This window comes from Fonsecaea monophora (genome assembly GCF_001642475.1).
Source record: "Fonsecaea monophora strain CBS 269.37 chromosome Unknown Scaff33, whole genome shotgun sequence".
Lineage (NCBI taxonomy): Eukaryota > Fungi > Ascomycota > Eurotiomycetes > Chaetothyriales > Herpotrichiellaceae > Fonsecaea > Fonsecaea monophora.
In genome coordinates, this window is record NW_019173964.1 from 222879 (window position 1) to 248108 (window position 25230).

Here is a 25230-nt window from a genome sequence, read left to right on the forward strand (position 1 = left end):
TATCGCACCCAAACCTCTACCACTTATTCTTAATACTCTACTTTCTTGACAACTACCGAAAGTCTGCCCCATTGCACTACAATGTCCCGGCTTTTTACCCGCAACTCGAGGGGCCGCCAGCCTATGCTGGGTTCCACCGTCAAATTATTCAAGTCCAAAGAACACCCCAATGACACCTACCAACCCAAGCCAAAGAGGGGCAGACCTCCTCGCAAATACACGGTGACAAAGAAATCGTCGGGCAAAAGGAAAAAAGCCGACAGCTCGACCTCGGGAGAAGATCTCTCCTCGTATGGGTCCGAGACTGCAGATGATGCCTCGGACGAAGAGAGTGAGGATGAAGCCGATGATGAAGATGACCTGCCAGCAGTAAAAGCCCCGTCTCGTTCCCGGAGATTGAATGGGGCGGGGCCCAAAAAACAAATCAAGTCGCGGGATAATGTATCCCTCGCTGGCAGCTCAGAGAGTATGTTCGGTGATTTTGAAGACTACTACGAGGATGACGAAGACCCCGACCTCTCCCCCGAAGAAAACAGGAAGCGTTTTGAAGAAAAGGTCTTTGCAGAATCAGACGACGACAATGACATCTACCGGGCTGTCGATGATATTAGTGATTCCGACGACGATGTGGATGGAAACCAACTTCAAGAGCAAGATTTGCTTGCCATGCTGTCCGAAGAAGGTCAGAGTGATGCCGACTTCCTTCTCAACCAGATTGATGGCTTGTCTGCCTACGGATTTGGAGATGAGAGTGATGGCTCCATCTACCGTTTTCCCTCTTCACAAGGTAGCGACAGTGCCACTGAAACCGCTCCCGAGAAACGGGTGCATTTTGCCACCGATGCCGACCCAACCATTCTCTTAGGCATGTCCGAATCGCCTACCATTACTCGTGCCCTGCTACCCTCAGCACTACCCGACTCTGGATTCTTGCACCAAGGTGCTGACAGACGCGTTGGCGTCCTGGTCGATGACCTGGATGATTGTATGTTGTGATGTGATTTGTCCGTGTGTATGATGACTAACACCCTGCAGCTGATCTGACCGACGACTGTTTGCCGGAGGAGGCCCTTCAGAGCACTCCCCATGCGGCCGACGAAGAGAAAGAGACGTCGCCTTCGGCTTCACCGCCATCCAAGAAGTCGGGCAAGAAACCAGCTCGGCGTCGGGGCCCGCCGCGTGGCATCTTTATCGACGAAGGTGACAAGACATCTGGTATTCTCGACTCCTCGGGGAAAATCATCCTCATGACCAATCCCCATCTGCTGGGTGAAGAGTTCGCCCGTCGCTACGGAGCGTCCCAAACATCCAGTCCAGATGTGGGCTTTGCCGAGCTCATTGAGGAGAGCGATGCCGGCGATCGTGACTTTACTGATCTCTTAACTGGGCAGAGCGCAGACATCATGCTTGCTAGCTTCAATTCTGCGATCAATGACCCTTTCAATCAGGGGCAGGCTGTTGGCCCCTTGGAAGCGTTCTACCCTACCAACAACTTCTTTTTCGATGATTTTACCGTTGACCAGGGCGATCTCGCTGGAGATTTTCAAACGGATGGGCTTGGGGAAGATGTCATCAGTCTCACCGATGTGATACAATTCGACAGTGTTTCTGAGGACAGCGACGCTCCGACATCGCCCATCTTCATGCCTCCCAACCACGAGCTCCTCAGCAATGATTTCGCTCATCTTAACAACGGCAATATCACGGCATTCCGGCGCAACGCTGACCCGGCTTTTGCGGCGATGAGCCAAATGCCGTCATATCTGGATCTAGATTACTTGAGTTCGCCTCTTGCAACACCAGCACCGTCTCGCCGCAAGAGGAAGAATCATGTCTCGCCGTACACCTCTTCGCACTACAAAGGAGTGACACCTGTGCAGCGGATGCGAGATCCCAACCATGGACGAGCTTCCGACCCTGTGACTCCTGCGAAGAAAAAGCGCAGACTTATGACTTGATGAAATGACGACGACACGATGGTCTCGTTTGCCATGTCTCATATTTGGTCGTCCTTTTATGGCGAGCCATGTACTGCTTGATGGATCGAAGTTGGGCGTAGAGTGGAATAGGGTGGGCATATTGCTGTTCGGAGTTCCCTTGCGACATGCCCCGGGTTTCTTCCGGTTTCCTCATTCGGAATCCGATTCGCTTTCGACTTGACAGGAACCAAAAAAGAAAACAGGACTGGGGAAAAGAAAATGTGCGAAGTTTTATGATACCAAGTTGGGAGAAGTGTTTTGTCTGTTTCTTCATTGTCTTTGTGCTTGTTCAACATGGGACACGGGTGGGATATTCACGGTTCTGAGGGCAATTCTCCAAGAATCACCATAGAGGGTATTAGAAATGCTCTTAATCATTCTTCCATGAAAACGTTCGAAACCGTACAAACCAGACAACTATTTTCTTGAATTGGTATTTCGCAGCCTGGTCTTTGTGCGGTTATCCTTACTAGTATGATGTCATCAGCCAATGCTAGTACAAGTTGTACTGTGGAGTAATAGGACATAATAGTTCATGCAACCCTAACGAGAACACCCAAGTTATGCATCCAGGCCAACTCGGTAATGAATGTCGAGTATGTGCGCCTCCATATGAAGGTCGAGACGCAACAACTGTCAAGAAACGTATACTCGTCGAAAATCCCTCCCGTGCCTTCCTCGACCACCCATTCCATTGCGGCGACTGTTCAGCCGGCTGGTCCGGGGCGTCTCGTCGAACCATGTCGCTGGCGATGCTCCTCTGCCCAGACACCAGAGTAGTGTCCTGATTCGACATTTTCGCCTCCGTGTCGGAGCTCGAGACGTCGTAGCCACCACGTCCCAGCCCGTACCCTCCTCCGAAGTCGTGAAATCCGGGTGCGTCGAAAGAGTCGGCGCAGTGTACACAGACGAAGACGATGGCGTGGTACTCCCTTCTCCCGTCCCACTTGACCGCCTACGAAACATGGATCGTGCGTGCATTTGTAAGTTGACGCCTTTTGTTCGCCTTTGGCTCTGTTTCCGCGTGCCTGTTTTTCGTTCTGCTCCCAGTCCACCTTCTCTGGCCGATTCTAACATTCATTTTAATGAGTCGCAGCTGATTCTGGCGATCATCAACATCGCCCCTTGGCTCCTCGCCATCCTCTACGACGTCTTGTACTACATCTGCCGCCGGATGTGGCATGAAGTGCCCGTTTGGGGTGGACGGGCCAGAGGGGAACATCGACCACGAGCACCCAGTCTTCGCGATAGGCCGAGGAGGATGAGTTTTCGAGATCTGGTGACCGGCGGCATCGGGTTGGGCGTGGGTCGGGAAGAGCAGGACGGCGACCTAGGGAACGAAAAGAGCAAGGACCAAAAGGGACACAGGAGAGGTTTGAGTGCGGAGAGTATAGAAGAAGAGATGGACGATCAGATGGAAGATGGGGATCAGCGCAAGGCGTGAACATCCATGTCGAGATGCATTTATAACGAGATACGACCACAACACCAATGCTACGAGCACACTCAGGAATAGCAGCTACCATGGGCACGATGGGCATACGTGATTTGGGATGGTAGCACAATATCGATAAGGACGTCTTGCACTCCCCGCGTGGCCGCGACAGAAGCCACAGACTGACCTACCACAACGTCGAATGGTACAACAGAATTTCGAGCAAGTCGTCCCGCCCGGGTTGCGTTCTCCAAAGGAACGAATGCAGGGACAATTGTTCGTCTTGAATTCCTCTGCACGACAGACGGAGGGGAGGACATCACCAAGGGACAAAGCCGTTTCTCATCTTACCATCCGAAACGCTGCCTCGGCTAGAACAACCGAGTTGAAAGGCCTCTGACAGACCCGTCTCGACCTTACATGACCTCTTGAAGTCATTCTTTTGCCTTGGACCTTCTACAGCGTTCCGCAGGGCAGGAAGGCGACAGCGTCCACTTCTGCTGGCTCAACACTTGCTCAAGCCAGCGACGGACTCTACTTGGGCCATCGAGAGCGGTGAGACCCGCAGAGGATAGAGAGTTGAAATACCGGCCAAGTCTATTGGGTACTTGAGCGATATGGTGTATGGGACATGCGTTACAGGAAACATGAAGACATGCCAACGTTTGGTCCGTGAATATGACTTATCGGAGGTTAGGATAGGATAAGATCCATTGAATTGATCAAGTACCGCGGATCAAATCGAATCGTTGGTAGCAACGAAAGACACTGGATGTCATATCATGTCTCGTGTCTCTTGTCTCTTGCAGCATGTCACATGTCGTATGTAATCTTGTATCGAGTGATTTTGGTGACTGCTTACTTATATCCGGATAGATGAAGATCAGTCCGAACAAGGGACAAAAGTTAGTCAAGTGCACGTACAGCTTACGCGAGGGTGTTTTATGTGTGAAGGTAGGTAGGTCAATGCATATCCTATGTTGTTTGGTACCTATGTATGTACTTAGTATGTGGGTATCATCTATCTATTTAACCAAGACGAGATGAGACGAGACGTGATGCGACACGAGACAAGACAAGACACGACTTGTTCTCTCCTCCTCCACTCCAATGCTCGTGGACACGGCACTCGTGTGCTTGCACCTGCTGGGGGTTAGCCATTGATGTCCATAGCAACAACCCCTCGCCATGCCTGGCCACGGCCCTGATGCCTGATTCGTGATATGGACTCTCCTGCCTCCCCTATCACTCACTGCTCACGACTCGCTGGCTGGCTGGCTGGCTGATCGATCGATCGATGGATTGATCAAACGGATGAGTGATCAAATCCTAACGACCAACATAGCGGCCCTCGAACGCGGCGTCGACATCTTCATCGGCTTCTCCATCATCACCGCCACCGGCCTCCTCTTCCTCATCCACGTTCTCGTCCGAGTCGTAGCTTGTTTCGTCGTTGTCGTTGTCGTCATTGTCATCATCTTCCTCCTCCTCTTCGTCGCCATCACCATCGTCGTCCTCAGGCGCATTATCCCCCTTTTCTGCCACAGCGGGCTGTCCTGCCGTTGATTTCGACGCAGTACTTCCCCCTGTGACTTGGATTTGTGGAATCGAGGACGACGGAGCAGAGGACGTCTTTATGGCAGGAATCTGCTGGGACTGGGTTCTGGGCGGAGAGGGAAGTTGATGTTGCTGGGACTGGGTTCTGGGCGGAGAGGGAAGTTGATGTTGCTGGTTCTGCTGCCGTCGAGATTCACGTTCCGGACTCGGGCCGCTGACTTCACGCTCTCTCCCACGATTGTCTTCCTCTGCGTCCCCTTCTCCCTCCGAGGCAGGTGTGCTCGCGCTTCGACTCCGTGAGACCGACCTGCTCGCTCTGTCATCACTCCCCTGACTTCCCTCGCGGGCACCAGCAGCATCGTTGGTGGGGGACTTGTCGCCCTTCTCCCCCTCTATTTGCTCCCGTCTTTTCTTCTCCCTTCTATCTGCTGCTTGGATAGCGTTTTTCCGCTCTTTGCTCATGTTTCCGCGGAAGAGTTCCAACGGTCCAGTGCTGGCGGCGCTCATAACACTGGCTTCCCTGCTTCTTTCGCGCCCACCCTCAGGTCCTGGGGTCGCAGTGGTATCGCTCTGTGCGACGCTCTGGCTGCGGCTTCGAGCTTCGCCTGTTGCGCTACGCGACTCGCTGTCCTCACTGGTTGACGACATGCCGTAGATGGCTTCGAGGGCGTCATAGTTAATCCGCCGCGAAAACGTCCTACGGTTCATGAGCATCAGCCTCATGGATTTCGCGGCACTTCTCTCTCTTCCGCCGACCGTGGTGTTGTCCTGTTCGTCCCCGCCTTCCCCTTCGTCTCCTTCATTCTCAACCTCTGCACCCTCTCCGTCCACTCTCTCGCCGCCTTCACCCTCGCCCTCCACACCTCTACCTCTCTTTCTCCCGCCGCGCTGCTCCTTCAAATAGCTCACGTCTCCCCGGCGACCCGGTCTCTTCGTCCCATCCTTTCTCCTCATCCTCTCCAGTTTCCTTCTCCTCTCCTCCTGCTCCGGGTCCAAGCCTCTCGCCCTCATGTCCGCCTCCTTCAATTCTTTCTTGATCCGCTTGGCGTGATCCTGTCGCAACCAATCGGCATTCATACTCACCCACACTCTTTCCTTGACGCAGGTCTCCTGCTCGGACAAGAGACAGGTAGAGACGTCTTCGTCCGAGTCGAATTCTGAGGCTCCGAGAGTTGGAGAAAGAGAAACGATGCCAAGATTACCAATGTTTGTGTTACACGGGGGCCCCGCTCTCTTGTCCTTTGGGTGTGGGGGAACGGTCTCAGTTGGGTCGACCGTGAGATCTATGGTGGCTAGTGGTCGACCTTGTTCTTCTCCTGGTTCAGAAGATACGCCACCACTGGGCAGTTGCTCCTGTACCTGCTGTTCACCTGGAGGTAGAGTCCGGTAGTTTGGATCGAGTTCTGGGTTGTCCCGTAATGCTTCTGCGATACCTTGTTCAATTTCGTTCTCAATCGCGATTTCCGCTGCTGATGCAGGTGGTGCTTTCCAGTGCGCAGATTTATGTCTTCGCTGTCGAGGCTGCGAGGATTCTGAGACGTCCTGGCCTTCGCCATTGTGCGATGATGAAGGTGTTGCCTCTCGCGATGCGTCGGTTTGTTCAGGTTGTGATTCAGCAGGCGTCTCACCCTGGGTTAGAGCTGGGTCAATCGCAAGCAGTCGAGCTGGGATCTCTGGGATCTTGTAGCCTTCTGCATCGATGCGAACTCGCTTTGCCGGCGGTGGTTGTCCTTCAGCCGAACCCTGAGCAGCCTGGGTTCCGGGACCTGCGGCATCCCCATCGATTTCTGCGGCGGTCTCTGGAAGGGGATTCTTTCGAGGTCGTCCCCTCTTCCTGCCTTTGGGCTTAGGGTTTAGTGCTTGTTTCAAGACAGGCGGTTGTTGCTCATCAAGTGGGTGTGGTGTGAAGGGCTCCGGAATCCCGTCACTTCTGAATTTCGTGACCGAGAGTTTACTGGCCTGTGTATCATGGAATTCCTCGAGTCGTTTGTTGATAGTGATCTCGGTGACTTTCGCAGTCAGCACGACCTCGCGAGTAGTCCGGCGGTAATTGTTCATTCGAGCTGCCAGAATGACCGCTGCACCACAGACACCCGAGGGTCTGCGGCCATGGGCGATCCAGTCGCGCTTCATCCGCTTGACGATGTTAATAGCATCGCGTTTGATTTTGTCTCGATCATGCTTGTCAAAATCCAGCTCGTCGACAAACCTAGGTACAAGCGTGGCTGGATCCATGCCCCAGAATTCTGCTGAGCCATCCATTCGATAGCCTCTTCCTTGTTGGAGGTAGAGCTTCTTGACGAGGTCTTGATACACCCTTCCCAAGGCAAAAACATCCGTATTCATTTTTTCGGCAAAATCAATCAGCATGAGGCTGTACATGGGTCTGGGCTGGCCCTCGACCTGCTCGGTCTTGCGTCGGCAAGCAGCGTAGAGGCACGTGACGGCTACACTCTCAATGGTTCTTCCCTGGATAAAGCCAAGAGTATTTGCGAACTCGAAGAGTCTTTCGGCTGTCTCGACCTCGGTATGTCTGATACCAAGGAGAGCGATGTAAGAAGACATGATGTTCCTGGCTTGAGCTTTTGAGCGTTCGCGATTGAGGGGCGCCTCACGGCCAGCACTCCCGAAAGCACCACTGTGGTAGTTCCTTTGATGAGACTGGTTTTCACCAACCTGAACACCAAGGGCGGTAATACGGCCAGACTCAGTTTCACCGAATCCCTGCTCGCTGACAAGACCGGATTCTTCTTGTACTAGGGCACCACAACTCTCGCAGATGAGGCCTTGATCGCTGTACACAACCTTTGTCCGGTCGGGGCAGTCGGGATTCGGACACAGAGGCTTTGAGCGAGCAAGAGGTTGGCTGACTGGCGTGGGTGCTCGCACAAGTGTAGGGGTCGATGCTCGAAGAGAACTTGGTGCCGGGCTGCCCAAGCCTTCGATGCGCCCACGATAGTTGGGTCGGCGGTGTTGGCCTGCCCGAGGCTTGGGTGGGGGCGGCTTGGGTGGCATCGAGGAGCCGTGGTTTCAAATGCACAGACACTGACTTGATCAAGAAGATTGAATGGGATCGTGTTGATGGAGGGCGCTCGAGAGGAGCATATTTAAGAGTACACGTGACTCAGACTGATAGTGGTTTTGTGGTCTGGGAGCCTCAAAGGATGAGTCGATGGAGAGGGTGACTGAGTATAAGCGACGGGTGGCGTGAGTGGCTGTCGAATCGTTGGATCTGCGCTGACTCTCTGAGAGAGTTGCTGTTACTAGATGTTGTACTGAAGTAGCAGACAGAACTACCCAAAAGAGCGAGAGTTGTGGATGGTGATTGGAGGAGACGGCGATCTGAGATGGTGCATTCAGTAACTGGTGGTGGAGAGGACGCAATGAATGTCGTGTTGCAAAAGTGACTCGAAAAAGTGGTTGAGAATCTGCATAGAAAAAAAGGCGGGGCCGGGGGCGTCGACTGCCAAGACTTTCCTTGCGTGTGAGACAGCCGCACACAGGAAAAAAGGGCGACAACAACACACCAGCTCTTCGCAAAGCCTGATTATGGGTGCGATATCGTACAGCAGCTTAACAGATACGAGTTCAACCACTTTTGAGAAATGAAATTCTGGAGGTCGAACGTCTCATATTGCAAAGGCTATCACGTGACTGAGAAAGAAAGCAACTTGCAAACCCCGTGACCTTCCAACCTTTTCATCGTCACCCTCTCGTGATTCTGAAGTCTCATCTTCTCCCCGCACGAGGCTGTTGACCCCGCACAAGCATAAACAATGACACCGACAGCACCGACCACGGCCGACCAGAAGAGCGCCGAAGTCCACAAAACCCAGGAGACTCTCCGGTCACATTATTGACAGGTAGAATCTCTAGACTCGCACTACTATCCTGTAAAAGCAACCACCTCTTGAAAAGAATCAGCTGTCTAGAAAAGCAAAATCTTAGAGAAGACGAAAAAAATGTCCGTCTCGGCGCTCGACTCACGCCTGTTCCAGAACCTCTTTGGCACCCAAGAGATCCGAAGTGTCTTCGACGATGAAGCCTACACTCAGCAGATGGTCGACGTTGAGCTTGCCCTCGCCCGCTCTCAGTCCAAGATTGGCATCATCCCAGAGGACGCCGGAGAGATCCTTACCAAGAAACTCACAGAGGAAGGATTTCGGTGAGTTCGATAAAAACCCCCAATTATTACCCATTTGAGAGAGTCGGCACTCATCTGGCGGACGACGGGGTAGTCTAGACTTCGACCGCCTCTCGCGCGAGACCGAAATTGTGGGTTACCCTGTCCTTCCTCTGGTGCGACAGCTCGTTGAACATGCGTCTGGTGAGATGGGCAAGTATATCCATTGGGGGGCCACTACTCAAGACATTGTAAGTCATGATTTGTTGGTGGAATGTGAGACTGTCCCCTCGTTATTTCAGGACTGGGGCAATATCTGCATTGTTTACCACCAGTCATCTAATATCCGGCTCTGGTATAGATGGACACTGCCTCCGTGCTTCAGATGCGCAAGGGGCTGGAAATCGTCAAACGCCATTTACAGGAACTAGAAAACATACTGCGGACTCTGTCAAAGAAGTACCGCGACACACCGATGGCGGGCCGGACACATCTTCAGCACGCCCTGCCCTGCACATTCGGCTACAAATGCGCTGTCTACCTATCCAGCATCATCCGTCATTCTGAGCGTCTCCAGGAAATCGAGAACCGCTGCCTTCTCGTCCAATTCGGTGGCGCGGCGGGGACGCTCGCTTCCCTGGGGTCCGACGACACTGGTCTCCGTGTGAGGGAACAGCTCGCGAAGGAGCTCGGTCTAGGCAACCCAAGTATTACGTGGCACGTGGCACGCGACAACGTGGCCGAAATCATCAACTTCCTCGCCCTGGTAGGAGGTTCGCTTGGTAAGATGGCATACGACCTGATCCTTATGTCGTCCAACGAACTGAGCGAAGTGGCGGAACCGTTCGTGCCTCACCGCGGCGCGTCGTCAACGATGCCGCAAAAACGGAACCCTATCTCGAGCGAAGTCATTCTTGCAGCCTCCAAGCTTCTCCGCGCCAACGCGGGTTTGGCGCTGGACGCCATGGTGACGGATTTTGAGCGAGCGTCGGGTCCTTGGCATCTGGAGTGGGTTGCCGTGCCTGAAGCATTCGTCCTGGCCGTTGGCGCCTTGCACCAGACTAATTTCGCTCTGGGCGGTCTTGTAGTCAACACAGACGCCATGATGAAGAACCTGGTATCCACGAGGGGTCTCATCGTCGGAGAGGCCGTGATGATGGGCCTCGCCCCGTTCCTGGGCCGGCAGCAGGCTCACGATCTGGTCTACGAGGCTTGTAAAGAGTCGATTGAAAAGGACAAGGCTCTGTTCGACGTGCTGAAAGACCGTGCCAGCATCGCGGTCTACGTGTCGGAAGAACAGTTGAAAGCGCTCTGTGACCCGACAAACTATATGGGAGCCAGTCAGCTCATGGTGGACCACATTCTCAAAGTCTGAGCTAGAGCTCTGGAACCTGCACCTAATGGCACAAAGCGGGACACTCGAAGTTTGAACTGGATTGGCTTTGTAATCAATGTGTCTTGAGATGAAACTCGAATGCTCCACCAAGAAAGCAATTCTGTTGATGATGGACTTGTCGTACGAGCTGAATGTGTATAGAATTGGGCGGCCAGGCCACCCATCCTTCTTGACAAGGCTAGCTTCGTACAGGATGGAGAGGTTTTTTTGGAGAGGGCCACACTCTATCCCCATATTCCCGAACTCTGTGATTAATTGTTCGACATTGTAAGGCGGCCAAGCCAGGACTTACTAGACATATTTCCGAAGTGGCGGTGATAGCACAGCAATCAAACCTTGACCAGAAAGTACGGTCACCAAGACGGGTGGGGTTGTAGCTGCTGATAATGATCAATGGTCCGGGCCGTTTTAGAAGTCACACACATATATAGACATGTCCTCTCGAAAGAGCCGCCATTTTGGACTGATAGTACTCTCGCGTAGGCAGCAAGATTGACAAGATTGACCTGAGAGAAATCGCAATGTCTGCATACCTTGTGACAGGCGCCGGCCGGGGGTTGGGACTTGAGTTCGTCAATCAGCTGTCCAAGCTGCCCGAAGACCAAGTTTGCACCATCTTTGCAGCAACAAGATCTGCTCCCTCAGATGCTCTGTCGGAGCTCATCACTCGTTCTCACGGAAAGGTCGTCCACCTGCCGATGGTCATCACCGATAAAGACAGCATCAAGAGGGCGGTATATCAAGTCGATGAAACACTTGCCGGAAAAGGGCTTGATGTCCTCATCAATAATGCTGGTGTCATGCCTTGGACCATGAAAGGAATTGAGACCATGGACGACATTGGGGATGTGTTCAAGGTGAATGTAGAAGCTGTGCACGACGTCACGGCAGCATTTCTGCCCCTGCTACGAAAAGGTGTACAGAAGAAAGTGTTGAACATGTGAGTTGTGTGGCTGTCAATATCCACGGGTTGATCAAGGCTAACCGATGCGGATACCATCGCAGTACGTCGACGCTTGGGTCCATATCAATGGTTCACGGATATGTGTTCGCACCAACACCAGCGTACAAGGTGTCCAAAGCCGCGCTGAACATGTTGACCGTGCAATATTCCTTGGAGCTGGGAAAAGAAGGCTTCACATTCCTGCTGGTTTCCCCTGGTGTAAGCCGAGCTTTTCTCTGTTTGGCCGCTCATATTGCGCACTATGGGATATAGCTGGCTGACGTCTCTGAATATTCAGTGGTTGAAGACCGACTTGGGTGGAGATCAGGCAGATCTGCCCGTTGAGGTAGGAGCACAAGCTACCCTCAATATCCTGTTTAAGAGCACAACAGAGGACAATGGGAAATTTCAGAACATCCTCGTTCCCGGGTGGGAGAATGTGCCAGGACCAAATGTGTATGATGGGAAGGAAGTGGCCTGGTGATATTATTAGCTGAAATTAGATAAAAACACCAGCGACCGTGACAAATCGACGAGGGAAGTTGGGCGCTGAGGATGATGCATTCCCGCTCCAGCCGCGGTACGGCCACAGTGCTGGACTTTTGATATCCACTAGCGCAATGAATTGCAGAAAGTCGGGGGAGATACACTGGGGCACCTTAGCTGTAGCTGCTTCTTGTCCAATCCACGCTGGCAGCATTGTGACCAGGTCTCGTTATATCTGCTTGGCTTTTGCTGCTGGACTTTCATCTGGAGTTTCCCAGAGTCTGGACAGAGGAGCTGAGTTCCTCCGGACGCTATCACCTCGGCGCAGGTCCGTGGACTTGCCAATCATTGCCTATAGGGAAGCCAAAAGGGACAAATTGAACAAGTCATCGCCGAAACTCGAAGCTATCTTGCTGTGACCGGTTAGACATGCAATAGCACCGGACACGAGTCGACAGCATGAGGCGTTCCGTGGCCGATTGTTGGAGCCACTGGGGTTTGTGGATGACGAGCAGGGCGACAACACCACGGTCTGTCTAGTAAGAAAACCTGACCAGGTACACATACTAGCCGTTAAACAGGACATGTTTCTGTCCAACCATCAGGCACAAGACCTGGGCAGCGCAACATGAACAACGTCGATACTTGGCATGGAAACGATTGGGGTCCATTGGCATAGGTAGCTAGATGGAATATGGAATGATGTGACTGCGGTCTGGAAATGCGCGCCCTTGATCATCTTGAAAAGCCCTGCCCAGACGTCTCTTCTTCAGCCACGTCATCCAGGCTCGACGGATTTGGAGGGTTGTATCTGGTCGAGGAGAGTCGTGTCATGGGAGGCCTTTTCATGTTGGGGCGCTGGCGGCACAAAAATCAGCTTGATGAAACAGGAACAGGGAGATAGACTGACCGGGACTAGTGAGATGAGGAAGGGGAGGGTATAAACATGTAACTGCTCACGCTACTGCACGTCGTACCTTGGGCTGTGATGGCAGGATGGATAGAGAATTGGATGGTGGTTGTGGATCTCCTGATTGTGGTGCTATACCGCATCCGCTGCAAGACTCCGAGCTCTCCTATCAATGAACCCGAGGACTTGGCATACGAGGTACGCAGCGGGCGTCACTGCCCCCCAATTATGACCCTTGATGCCCCCCCCCGAAAAGCCCCCCGAATGATAAGCGAGGCTAGTAGGGCTGCTGGTTGGGTGCCACTGGTGGCCTGAAGCCGCCATCAATGCGCTGATCTCGCTTGTCACCCCAGACTAATCCTTTTGGGTACGACGCTGCGAACTGCGAAGCTTCACCGACGACTCTAACAATGAGGCTTGTACTGCCGAGATGTTGGTTGTAGGAACACTTCTTGTCTCAGGTCTCAAAATATCAATTCTCCCAAAGCACTCCAGCAACCGCATCCCGCGTCCGCGTCCGCGTCGGCTGAAATCAGCTGCCTGTTTACTCGTGGAGACGGGCGTGTAGGTCGAAGGCGCAGCAGCATGCGCTCCGACAACGAGGCTGTAGAGGGCCAGGATGGCCGTAATGGGCCCTCCACCCTGGTCCTATCGTTTCGAGAAGAGGGCGGACATGGCTATAAGTACTGCGTTGACAGACTCCTCATAGTCTGAATGGTAAGACTCTTCCCCATCTCATCCTCTCTATCGCAGATCTTCAATCTACTCTCCTGTGTCCTTTCTCCTCCACCTCGATCTCTATACAATCACTACCAACTCGCTCACATCGCCGTCAATCAATATGCCTGCCCCAGAAAACTGCACCATCGCGACTTGCTCGATCAAAGAGTATGGCCAGATCGACTACATCCCCACATTGGCCGGCAATGCCATCTACACGGGCATCTTCGGCCTGCTGCTCGCCCTTCAGCTCTTCTTTGGGATCCGGTACCGGACGTGGGGATTCATGGTGGGCATGGTGTGCGGGATCTTGCTCGAAGTCGTGGGCTATGTCGGGCGGCTGATGCTGCATGACAACATCTTCGACAAGAACTCGTTCATCATCTACCTGGTCGGCCTGACCATTGGCCCGGCGTTCCTGACCGCCGCCATCTACCTCTGCCTGAGCCGGATCATCACTATCCACTCCGTCCAGCTGAGTCTGCTGAAGCCGAGGACCATTGCCTGCATCTTCGTCGCCTGCGACTTTGTCTCCCTGCTCCTCCAAGCCGCCGGCGGTGCGATCGCGTCGACCGCCGACGACGACAAATCGAACCAACTGGGCATCAACGTCATGATTGCCGGGCTGGCCTCGCAGGTCGTGTCGCTGGCCATCTTCGTGGCCATCTGCGGTCATTTTGCGTGGAAGGTGTTCAAGAACCCGACCAAGCTCAGCTCTGAGCATGCTCGGCTACGACGAACACCCCGCTTCAAGGGCTTCTTGATCAGTAAGTCTCTGCACAGACCCCTTGACCCCTTTTCAATCTTCCCGACAACCCTTTTTGGAGAGGGGAAGAGTTGAAAGAGAAAAAGTCTTTTGACTTTTGCTGACCACTCTCTAATCTCCAGGCATCGCAATCGCCGTCCTCACCATCACGGTCCGCTCGTGCTACCGCCTCGCCGAACTCAAAGACGGCTTCCACGGCCACCTCGCCAACGACGAAGCCACATTTATGATCTTCGAGGGACCCATGATCATCATCGCCGTCGCCGTCCTGACCATCTGGCACCCGGGTATCGTCCTGGGTGCTCAGCTGTGGGAAGACGCCGGCTTCCATTTCCGGACCAAGGCCAGCCTCGTCCACTACAAGGAGGTCAATGACAGCAGCGCCGAGCAGATTGCCATGATGCCATCGCGCTATCAGGCGTAGGTGTGTGTCGCCATCGGCGATCACGATCTAGCGAGTGAGGCGGACGACGAGCAGAAAGGAGTTGGGTGACGGGCAGGGCGGAACTACCAATACCCACGTACGGATTTGTCAATATTTTGCATAAAGAAGAGCAGGGAGGGACTTTGGAGGGGCCTCCGTCTCGCCACGAGGATCCGAGAGGAGTTTTATCGGTCGGCTCCAACATACATGTGAGATGATGAGCGGAGAAAGGCGGATTTTTGGCGACACAATTTCATGACTGGCGTTATACTGTACCTGGGATTCCTGGAAGGAAACAGATCTTGGGGGGATATATATACCCTTTCTTTGTTTATAGATGCGGCAGTGCGCGCATACACACACCTTTCGCAGGATGAGATGTGTTGGTGTGCGGGTATGGTATGGGAAACCGAAAAGTTGTGCACGGTATCTTTCACGTTCTTACAACCAGCCCTTTTGCCTGACGATTCATTGGCCATCGTGTGTCAGGACCTCATGTGCAAACGCTGTACTCGGTAGTGGAGGAAATGTCAACCTTGTAAGCCCAAATCTCAAGATCTGGTTGCGCGCTGTATGAATGACTGCTAGCGAAAATACCTTGTCCCGCTATGTAAGCTGACTCTTTCTCTCTCCGTACCCCTATCTCTCTCTCTCTCTCTCTCTCTCTCTCTCTCTCTCTCTCTCTCTCTTTCTTTCTTTCATACAGAGAGGGGAAGGGGAGGGGAAGGGAGAGTAAGTCACAAATTCATCATCTCGACGAGCATGTCATCCGACATCCACCGGAAGCAGTCAAGTCCTTCTTCCAAATTCGCATGCAACTCTGGCAATTTGTATGCAACAGCGTCATGCGACCGCCAAGAGGACGAGTCCATCACTCGGTGATTTTCCCAGCTCGCTCCGTCGTCGTCGGACCGCATGGCCCAAGCATTGGGATCTGTCGCTATGGGTGCAGCGGGTTCCTCATTGCCGCCAGATCTTTCCAAGGGACGCCTGAATCTCCGCATGGTGTCGTACAGGAGAGATGCGCCCAGCCTGGTCTCGACCGTGCTGGGATGGTCCTGCGCGTCGACTCTGAGATTCCTGGCCATGTCCGCCATCACCTCCGCAACGCGAGCAAAGTCCTGCGCCGGGGCGAAACTGGAGAAGAACTGGTGTGCCGCGGTGATGTGTGAAAATGCCAGCTCCCTGTCCTGTTGCGCAGCTCTGGGGTCGGCGCAGAGGAATTTCATAAGAAAGACGACGGCGAACACGACGAGTCGGAAGTAGAACTTGGGGTAGTGGATGACTCCACCGTTACCGGGCTCCTGCACCAAAGACTCGTTGTTCAGCTGGACAATGGTGTGAATCAGAGACACTGCGGCAGGGAGGCCGAGTTGTACTGACACTCGAGCCAGGTCGATGGCATAGGGCATGTCGAGTTCTTGGGGACGACTGCGTTGTTTGGATGTCACGGTGAGGCACAGCGAGAACAGGTATAACTTGGCACCGAGACGCTGAATTTCCAGTCGCGGGGACCAAATGTCCTGGTACACCGTAAAGAGAGTGTCCAGTTCGGTGTTGAAAAGGCTCTGCAGTGTGGAACAGGTGCTGCTGTCGACATCGCCAGCAAGTGCTGTGGAGTATTGCACAACATGACGCTGGAGTTCAACTTGCACCATGAAATGGCGTGGGACACTCGGTTCTTTGGCCATTGATGAAGTCGCGTTCAGCTGTGAGGGCGAAGAGAGATGTGGCCGGATGCCAAACCAGACACTGAGACTAGGACACGGTCAGCTCATTGCGAGTGGCTTGGTGAACAATCCCACCATACTTTGTGCTGGTGTTGAAGCAGGCCAGCCAAGTCATGCGCCGTGACTGGACGCTCATCTGGAGGGCATTCGATTGTCCACGACTCCCGGGGTGTAACATCTCCGCTTCTAGTTGATCCAAGCCCATTTGCAAGGCAGCATTCATGGCAATTCCGCAATATTGCCAGCTTGGGTCTTTACTTTGTTGCGACCCTGTATTAGGCCAATGACACAATATGAGGATGGCCTGAATGATTCTGAAATCGCGGATGGGTGAGAGGAGGTGCATCGTGAGCAATTGCTCATAAGGTCGTGCGATCAGTTGGAACACATGACCGAACTTGGGATGTCGATAACAGGCAGTGCGCAAAAGTGTCCAGAAAAGGAAGACATTGCTGTCATGAAAGTCCGCCACAGATGTAACTCGGTCCAGTATAGGAAGGTGTGGATAGTAGTTGTGTGCGTAGCTGTTTACCTTCCATCAGTCTCTGTTTTGCGCAGTTGTATGTGTTCTTAAACAACTCACAAATTGAACAGCTCCGAGACATCGTGGTAGCTGAGAACAGCACCGCCTAAAGACCATTGTGCGTGCTGCGTGATTTGTGCGTCTGAGAGAAGAAGCCAATCTGCGCCCATGTAGATTTCTGAGTGGGCATCACTCGCTGTGTCCGACACATGACCTGTAGAGGGCGCGGACAAGTATTCTGCTGACGGATAAGCTATGCCTTCGTAAACCCCGAGGTCTTGTCCTGTCGTCTCTGACTGCTGAATAGGAGTTAACCGTCTGTACAGGTTAGTAGAGGTATGTGGGATAGTCCGCCACACGAACAAAATCCATACTGTCTGACCCTGACTCGTGTGAAGTTTGAATCAATCCGGCAGTAGAGCCCGTGCGAATCGCATCTAGAACAGGCGGCCGGAAATCTTGTCGCAGCATCACACCGAACCTGGTCTCGAAAAGTAAGCCAGCTGCTAATGTCAAAACACCGACCCGAGGCGCACTTTTGTCTGTCGGCACGATGTGCATGTTCTAACTCGGCCTTTGTTGGTTGCCAGCGATTGAGGTGCTACCGCCATACGAGTACCACAATGCCTTGAAGGAGATTGGATGTAATCAATATGTTTGTCGCTCTTTGGAAACTTTCGATGGTCCTGGCGAGCTATACCAGACTCACAGAACGTGGTATGGACTCTTAAGAGCCGTCCCATCAGGCAGCAACATTCCTTTGTGCCATAAGCTGGGGTATGATTTGGAGGCAGAGGTTCGCAGGCTGTCGTCAAGTAGAAGATTGGCATCCGGGGCCAAGGCTAGGCGTTCAAGTGCATATCTAAGTGTGGGCCATATTTGGGTGCGTGGGTGCACAGCCTCGATCGCCGTTTAGATGTACTTGTGTCAAAGTAGTCGAGTTGGACCATAAACGTCGAAGCGGCGGCCAAGGCACATGCACTAGGAGTGTTTCCTGGGTAGAAGGTCTCACTGCCACGCGTCATAAGCGATGGACTCCGCATGGACAAACCGGAGGTTCTGAAAGAGCGGCACAACAGATACGCCTGATCATGACCATCCCTGAGAAATGACGCGGATCACTCGTATCAGGTCATGATCAAACAGCTTATCTACTTGTACTGTAAAGTCGTTGCCGGGAAATTCGCCTGCGGTTTAGGCGGCCCGGCCGTTTCGGGTATGGTCGCAAGCTGGGCGCGCCGCCGCTTTTGATGGGAAAATACACCGTCTCTCGGGGTTCACACCCTCAGCAATTCTCTTACAATCGGCCTCCCCGGTTGGGTGTCGAGCGGACAAAACTCCAAACCTCCTCAACAGGCGACGCCTGTGAGTAATGCGGATTTCGTCGATTTCGTCGATTTGACTGCTCTGGCCAGGTATGAACGCGTGAACCGGGGGCAGGGGTTTCGCTTCCTGACGTGCTCTATACCAGCCAACCAGTTACCTTCGCCATTTTCTGCCTCCGCGGTCAGTGTTGGCGTTCATCTTCACAGTCTCCTGGTCGACGACTCGGGTAAGCCCTGGTTGATGGACTAGGACTGTGCGGGATTTTATCCGGAGTTCTTCGAGTATGTCTGCTTAAAGGGCTACGCAGAGTTCTTGCCGATAAGCCTGAAGAGCGCAGTAGGTGCAAAATTCCTTCAAATCGTGGTTGATTCGAAGGAGACGTTGGAGGCCCGGAGAATGAATACCAAACTCAACGCCATTGGTTATGCTCTCAGAAAGTGAGTTGCTCGATATGAACGATATATTGATATTGCTTCCGGTCGATACGCGTACCACGAATGTACAACCAGAAAAACGAGCTTTGGCTTCGTGCCAATTTGACTAACAGTCAAGGCGAGGACTGGCGATGAGATCTGGAGGAGCCATCAGCACTGACCCCGAGGTTACCATCTAATGCGCTATGAGGTAAGACAAGCGCCTGAGCTATCATATCCTGCTATCGTATCTCCTACGGGAGGTTTCGCACATGGTACGTCGAGGTCTCAGACATTTGTCGGGGACATGTTTTGCGCCTAATAATGCTCGCTGTTAGTGTCAGATGCCCCCTGCTCTGAAACCAGCGGGACGCCTATCTACAATTCGCGCGCGGCAAGCCCTGCTGCATTTGGCGCCTAGGGATTCTGGCAGACCCTGATGTACCAGGGACAAGGTACCATACGGTGATCTTTGTTGAAACAGAGACGGGTGGAAGGGGCTATATCCATCATGTTATCGGGGATCTCGTCACCGGAATGCGATACGAGAGGAAGCCGGCAAACAGACCGGAGAACTCGCAAACCTATCATGACAAGAAGCTCCTAGGTCGCGTGGCAAAGTCGAAGTACCCGACGGAAGTAGATCGACCGCCCCCGCGTCAAAAAGCGTCCAATAGCAAAACCATGAAGACTGTGCCAATCAAGCCAGACGGGTCGTTCTACAAGCCCGGGGATCCACGACCTAAATTGATCAAATGCACCGAATGAACAGAGAATCAAGTCATTCCAGCCTTACAGCAGGGCGGATTGCTTTCATAGAGTTGACGGCGAGGCGACGCAAGCATGTCTCGGGATCTCAAGAAACCATGGAATTGCAACGGTGTAGGAGAAAGGTGGTTCGGGAAGAGACGGGATAATGCTGTCTGCTCTCAAAGCCGAGGCCAGGATGTTTGGCATGAGTTTAGAGCCGTCTCTAGAAGAATAGGTCGTGGTATATCATGCTCAGCGCTGCTGTCTCAGCTGGCCAAGGGACAAGAAATTCCTGAATCATTGAAGCCCAATCATCGTCCCAGCGGAGGGATGTGAACGTAACGAAGAATTCCCAGTAGGCAGGATACCAACCGGAGTCTTCCCAGTCTATGATCATAAGCCTGAAAGCGGGTTCACACCCATCACCCTGAAGACATGTTCGCTGAACCATTATGTTCTTTCTCTGAATGTCGCCATGCGTCAGCGTTGGCCGTCCAAGGCGGAAGCACGACGGGAGATTCTGCTCATAGAAATCTGTTTTGTAATGGTCTCGGTGATTAAGTTCATCGATAGACCTCAACTTTTGTACGAGACCTTGGACGAAGTCATGCTCGTTGACGAATGGTCCGTTTATTGTAGGATTGGGCTCCAGCGAATTGAACAAGAAGTAGGGGATTGGACCACGTTCTAAGCTACCATAGAACGACGGTTCTGGTGGCTTCAATGCCCGCAGTTGATCCATGATGCTCCGAAGTTGTTTCGTTATGGCGCTTTTATCTGAGGCTTGCAACGATGGCCAGATATCTTGTAAGTTATCCCCCTCAAAGTGCTCCATGATGATGAACACTTCCTCATCTTCCTCGTACATCGCCCACAGCCGTGGAATAGGAAGGGACGACAAATGTTGATGTAGAAAGATCAGATTGTTTCCTTCTCGGATCTTGGTCCCTGGGCCATATTTGACAACGAAGTGCATACCTATAGCCTTGACAGTCTGGGTGGAGCGCTGGTGCAATATATTGCTGGACGCTCGAATCTCCTGTGTGGTAGGAAGTGGAGCTGGAAGCCCATCCGGTGCGAAGTAATATGGAAGTTTCGGAGGTATCCACATCTCTTCAAGGTGATTTTGTCTCGTGTGATCAAAGTCCTGCGATCTACTGTCGTACCCAACCAGTATTTAAGCTCCTGAATTGAAGAGCGTTATCTTTCCTTGCTTCTTGCTTACATGTTGGAGATCTTTCGTCTAATGGAAAGATGGACCTCGTTACAGCCCGCATCAGGATCAAGACAGTAGTGCCTCTTAGCAGTAGAGATCACACTGTGGAGTATGGCATGCGATAAGCGCTGCAGAATCAGGGAAGAAGGCGTCCTGATACTTTCGCAATGTACATACGTGTAGTCCTTTTTTCTCGTTTCGCCTTGACACGGTGATTGGACGATGATCGGCGCGGCTGGGGAGCGTCGAAGGAGATTTTGGCTGAAAATAAAGACGACAAAAAGGAGATTGCGGTTTGTCACGCTCCGCCAAGCCTGATAATCTTCACGTGACTTCGCGTCTCAGGGCATGTCGATTGGCTGAGGAAAATTCCAGAAGCAACGAACCATGAAGCGAAAATCCTGCTATTCTACCTCCCGAAATTCGGCCGAGTAACGGATCAATTGTGCCCATATCCGGGCCAGGGCGCGTATGAAGTAGTTGCTGAGTACCGTACCTCCAGCACTCGTCTATCGTGGGGTGGGTAAGCATTGCCATACGGACACCCATTCACGTGAAAGGTTGTGCTGATGCATCTTACTCGGCTAACCTTCCTTCTCTATTGAAGCCGGTATTTGGCCCCGCTTGAGTAGGGTAGTTTTGTTTCGGAGCCTGCGCGAATCGCTGACCTTCTAGCTGGCCGGCTGGCCGCCTTGTCACCTCCATTGCTCGACCCTTAAGCTAACGGGACTGGCACTGGCACTCGACAACACGGGAATGCGCGAATCTATCGTCGATCTCAACCCTCAATTTTTGGAACCTATTGGCTCGACGACTAAAGTTTCGATAGATCTTCAACAAGGCTTTTCATATTAACCAACTCTACAGTACAACGGGCCGCAACTGTTCTTCCTACGCGCTGCGAGCATATGATTCCTGCAGGGGAGCTCGAACAGGAAGGCTCTTCGATCCACTAGCACTTCCACCCTGGTACAGGACCATGCTTCCTATCGACTTTCAAGGGTGGTCGCCATAACGGTCGCCGGCCGGGCAATAACTGTGACCAGTCTCCCCAACCGGTGAGGCATTGAAGGTTTGAACAACAGTGCGGCACAGACTGTATGGGCTTTTGCTCAGTGGGGTGCTACTATAACACCAGCCAACGATTTACCTTTGGCACTTCCTGCCTCCCTGTCGGTATTGTTGCCTGCGAAATGGTTGGCTCTCGATGATCGATAACAGCCACCCTCCACTTTCACAAGAGGCACGGACCTCTACGATCTGGCCACCAGCACTTCAGATGCACACGAATGGGAGTGATCGTCGTCATTGGCGTGTTATGGTCCTCTCATCCCCGTGTTGGAGGATACGGTACCATTTCCTCTTTCGACGACTTGCCTTAGTCACAATCTGGACTCCACAACTTGATGGCTTTGTGGTGTCCGCTCCTCACCTTTCGTCCATATCTTTCGATGTAAGCGGCTCTTGGGGCGTCAGGCTCCAGCCTCTAGAATTCCCCGAATCGTCCAATCAAAGACCTTGTCACGCTATGATTCCTTCGTATCAGCTCTTCTTCGACGCCTCCTCTTTCGGTCACGTCTGCCTGCAGGGGCTCGCTCCGTCTTTTGCTCCCCAGCGCTCGGACAGGGCACAGGACGTTGCTGATTCATATTTGACTGCCTTTCAAACTCTCGAATCGTCCAATCGAACACATTATCATGGTCGAAACCTTTGCGGCGAAAGAGGCGACCGAATAAGCTCCGGAGGTACTTGTAATCCGGCTTATCCTGGTCGTCCAATCCTCGAATGTAGTTCTTGTAGGTAGTAAACTTCGCGGGCAGACCCCGGCATAGTTCGGTTACCTTGATCGTCCGCTTCCGCTCGAAAACAAGCCTGTATTTTTCCTGCCAACTGGGGGCCTTCAGACCTCGCCAGGGAAGAGACCAATGAAGAAAATACAAGGCCATATTGTATACCCCAGCGACTCTAAGTCGTCACGTCGTGATGGAGCTGCATAGGGCCCAGTTTAGCTTGTCGAATCAACGATAGAACACATCCACACTACTTACCGACGTTCAAGTGGCCATTGATGCTGGCGTAGCGGCAGGTGCCAACCAAGGAAATCCGGGGCTAGTTGCCGTCTTGTGACTCGTCACTTGGCTGTGAGAATCTCTTCGATAGGTGGAGAGCCCAAAATCGGTCATGTAGACAACGTTGCCCTGCTTGCCAGTATCCAGAAGGGAGTTTTCAGGCTTGATGTCGCGATGGAGGTATCCTGCCGCGTGGAGGAGTTGATCCATCAGCATCAATGTTGTCTTGAGTGAGAATTTGTTGTCACAGTAGCGAAAGAGATCCTCCAGATTGGGTCCCGGAAGTTCAAACACCACGGCCTGGAAATCACAGTGGTAGCCATGCCAGAACACTCGAGGGATGCCGGGAAATCCAACATTATCCCATACAGAAAGAGCGTGTGCCTACATAGATTTACTCCCAGGCACCTTCTGACCACTAGGAAACGGCAGCCTAATCGCAACGGCAGCCTAATTCTGATGTACAACGAGGCTGTTGGCAGTCGTCTTGATTGGTCCTGGGGTCTCCACGAGGCTTTACCAACGCAAAAAGGAGTGGCGGCGATGTGCAAATAGCTGCGGAACCGGAACTCCTGAACCCACTCGTGAATTCAACAACATCTCATCCCTCAAGGAACACCGCAACACCCGTCCAGAACAATATTGCCTTTGTGTTCGAACCACTTTTGGATCTTGAGACCCCAATTCTTACTAGGTGACACAGAGCATGAATAACACCGAGCCGTCGAATGAATGTATGCACCGTGCACTGTGAGTGTCCCTGATACTGTGCAGGTCCTTCGGCTTGGTTGCTTGACAACGGCAGAGGATCGGGACGAATTACGTTGGCCAGGCCAAGTTTCAGTACTCGGTAGATCTGTTGACTTCTTCTAATACTTTTAGTCTTGTTTGTTCTCGCGATTGGCTTTGCCAAGCCGCTACATACAAATCTGACATTGACACCCACGGCCACGACAAGGACTTTTTATGTACCTCGTACATATCAACAGTTTATGGCGCAATGGATATCAGCAAAAGTTTCGTGCCTCTCTGCGGCTGAGGCGACACTGTTCCTTCCTGGGCAAAGCCCCGTCCTTGTCCGTTCAATGCAACATTAAAAATATATTCCGCCCATCATGACAACCGACCGGCAGGCAGAGATCGATGCCCGGGTATCCACGGCCGCTCAACTCGAGTACTGGGGCAAGCAGTCCGCCGACGACAACGGCATGCTCGGCGGCTTTCCCCACCTATCTCGCGTGGACATGCAGTTCTCTCGCAATTTTCTATCCAAGCTCCATCGGCTCCATCCGATCTCAGGGGATAAAGGACCAACATCAGACGACAGCGTCGATCGAAGAACGGGACAATATGCATTCCGGCATTGCCTCGAATCTGGGGCGGGGATCGGGCGGGTTACGCTCAACTTGCTGGCTTCACTTTGTGAGAAAATCGACATTATTGAGCCGGTGGAGAAATTTACCGCCACTCTGACTGCGCCGGGGGCGCCGCTGGTCAAATCTGGGCAGCTGCAGCGCGTTTATAACGTGCCTTTGCAGGAGTGGTCAGCCGAATCAATTCCTTCCTACGACGCGGCCAACGCGGTGCCTGCGGATCCGATATCAGACGCAGATAGGTGGAAGCCCTCGACTCCACTGGGCGAAGTCACGACTGGACTGGGGGCCCGTTACGATCTTATATGGCACCAATGGTGTCTTGATTACCTCTCATCCCCAGACCTAATCCGCTACTTTAGGACATTGGTCCCGCTGCTAGCGCCAGACGGCTGGATCATCGTGAAGGAGAATATCTCGAATGCCGCGGACGGGGAAGATATGTTCTGGGAGGAGGACAAAAGCGTCACGCACAGCGATCGCAATTTTCGGGCGTGTTTTGAGCAGGCTGGCCTGAAGATTGTGCGAACGAAGCTGCAGACGGGATTTCCGAAAACGTTGCTGCCCGTGAGGATGTACGCATTAAGACCGGCATCTTGAGACAACCGAAGGTAGGGTGCGAGTCCTTTCGTTGTCGCTCCGAGTCTCGAGAGTGTCGCAGCCCTCAGCCACTGGAATGTTGTTCGACCTAACACTGTTGCGCATCAGGCCAGGCTGAAGGAGCGCGAGGTGTGCAGAAAGCTTCCTTTTCGACTGCCTATTTGTCCAAACTTTACCAACCTTGTCTATCGATCTCCATGAGATAAAAAAGAAGCCGCAAACCCGGACACCTAGATTATAGAGCACGGCCGTTTAAACATGATAGAATTCGCCGTGACTGGGAAGATCGAAGAGATTGACACAAGGAGTCAAATTTGTGATGAGAAGGGGGGCAGGTGTAGGAGGATTGAACATCTGGCGAGAGGGGCAAATACTGTTACTGTAACGATGGGCGCATGCAGGGCACTGTGTGGCACTGTGCGAATAGATAAAAGATGCCTGTCACAAATGCCATGATTGGTGCTTTCCGATATTGCAAGGCTGCTGTTGAT

The 25230-nt window shown here is 52.8% G+C and overlaps 9 protein-coding genes across 9 annotated transcripts; 6 read left to right on the forward strand and 3 right to left on the reverse strand.

Moving 5' to 3' along the window:
• Positions 1–81: 81 nt before the first annotated feature.
• AYO21_05360 (hypothetical protein) lies at positions 82–1958 on the forward strand (the record flags this gene model as incomplete). Its single annotated transcript, XM_022655330.1, has 2 exons — positions 82–985; positions 1036–1958. 2 exons carry the CDS (start codon positions 82–84, stop codon positions 1956–1958), a joined length of 1827 nt encoding a protein of 608 aa, XP_022512412.1.
• A 938-nt stretch (positions 1959–2896) lies between these two features.
• Positions 2897–3423, forward strand: AYO21_05361 (hypothetical protein; the record flags this gene model as incomplete). The annotated part of the gene is made up of 2 exons (XM_022655331.1): positions 2897–2962; positions 3076–3423. 2 exons carry the CDS (start codon positions 2897–2899, stop codon positions 3421–3423), a joined length of 414 nt encoding a protein of 137 aa, XP_022512413.1.
• Positions 3424–4743: 1320 nt separating this feature from the next.
• On the reverse strand, positions 4744–7986 carry AYO21_05362 (hypothetical protein; the record flags this gene model as incomplete). The annotated part of the gene is made up of 1 exon (XM_022655332.1): positions 4744–7986. The coding sequence occupies one exon, from the start codon at positions 7984–7986 to the stop codon at positions 4744–4746; it is 3243 nt and encodes a 1080-aa protein (XP_022512414.1).
• Positions 7987–8933: 947 nt separating this feature from the next.
• On the forward strand, positions 8934–10469 carry AYO21_05363 (3-carboxy-cis,cis-muconate cycloisomerase; the record flags this gene model as incomplete). Its single annotated transcript, XM_022655333.1, has 3 exons — positions 8934–9136; positions 9210–9345; positions 9480–10469. The coding sequence occupies 3 exons, from the start codon at positions 8934–8936 to the stop codon at positions 10467–10469; spliced, it is 1329 nt and encodes a 442-aa protein (XP_022512415.1).
• Positions 10470–11011: 542 nt separating this feature from the next.
• On the forward strand, positions 11012–11917 carry AYO21_05364 (hypothetical protein; the record flags this gene model as incomplete). The annotated part of the gene is made up of 3 exons (XM_022655334.1): positions 11012–11430; positions 11496–11652; positions 11732–11917. 3 exons carry the CDS (start codon positions 11012–11014, stop codon positions 11915–11917), a joined length of 762 nt encoding a protein of 253 aa, XP_022512416.1.
• Positions 11918–13670: 1753 nt separating this feature from the next.
• Positions 13671–14739, forward strand: AYO21_05365 (hypothetical protein; the record flags this gene model as incomplete). The annotated part of the gene is made up of 2 exons (XM_022655335.1): positions 13671–14316; positions 14438–14739. The coding sequence occupies 2 exons, from the start codon at positions 13671–13673 to the stop codon at positions 14737–14739; spliced, it is 948 nt and encodes a 315-aa protein (XP_022512417.1).
• A 737-nt stretch (positions 14740–15476) lies between these two features.
• AYO21_05366 (hypothetical protein) lies at positions 15477–17553 on the reverse strand (the record flags this gene model as incomplete). Its single annotated transcript, XM_022655336.1, has 4 exons — positions 15477–16497; positions 16550–16993; positions 17053–17310; positions 17375–17553. 4 exons carry the CDS (start codon positions 17551–17553, stop codon positions 15477–15479), a joined length of 1902 nt encoding a protein of 633 aa, XP_022512418.1.
• Positions 17554–19704: 2151 nt separating this feature from the next.
• AYO21_05367 (hypothetical protein) lies at positions 19705–20592 on the reverse strand (the record flags this gene model as incomplete). Its single annotated transcript, XM_022655337.1, has 1 exon — positions 19705–20592. One exon carries the CDS (start codon positions 20590–20592, stop codon positions 19705–19707), a length of 888 nt encoding a protein of 295 aa, XP_022512419.1.
• Positions 20593–23881: 3289 nt separating this feature from the next.
• On the forward strand, positions 23882–24739 carry AYO21_05368 (hypothetical protein; the record flags this gene model as incomplete). The annotated part of the gene is made up of 1 exon (XM_022655338.1): positions 23882–24739. One exon carries the CDS (start codon positions 23882–23884, stop codon positions 24737–24739), a length of 858 nt encoding a protein of 285 aa, XP_022512420.1.
• Between the last annotated feature and the right edge of the window lie 491 nt (positions 24740–25230).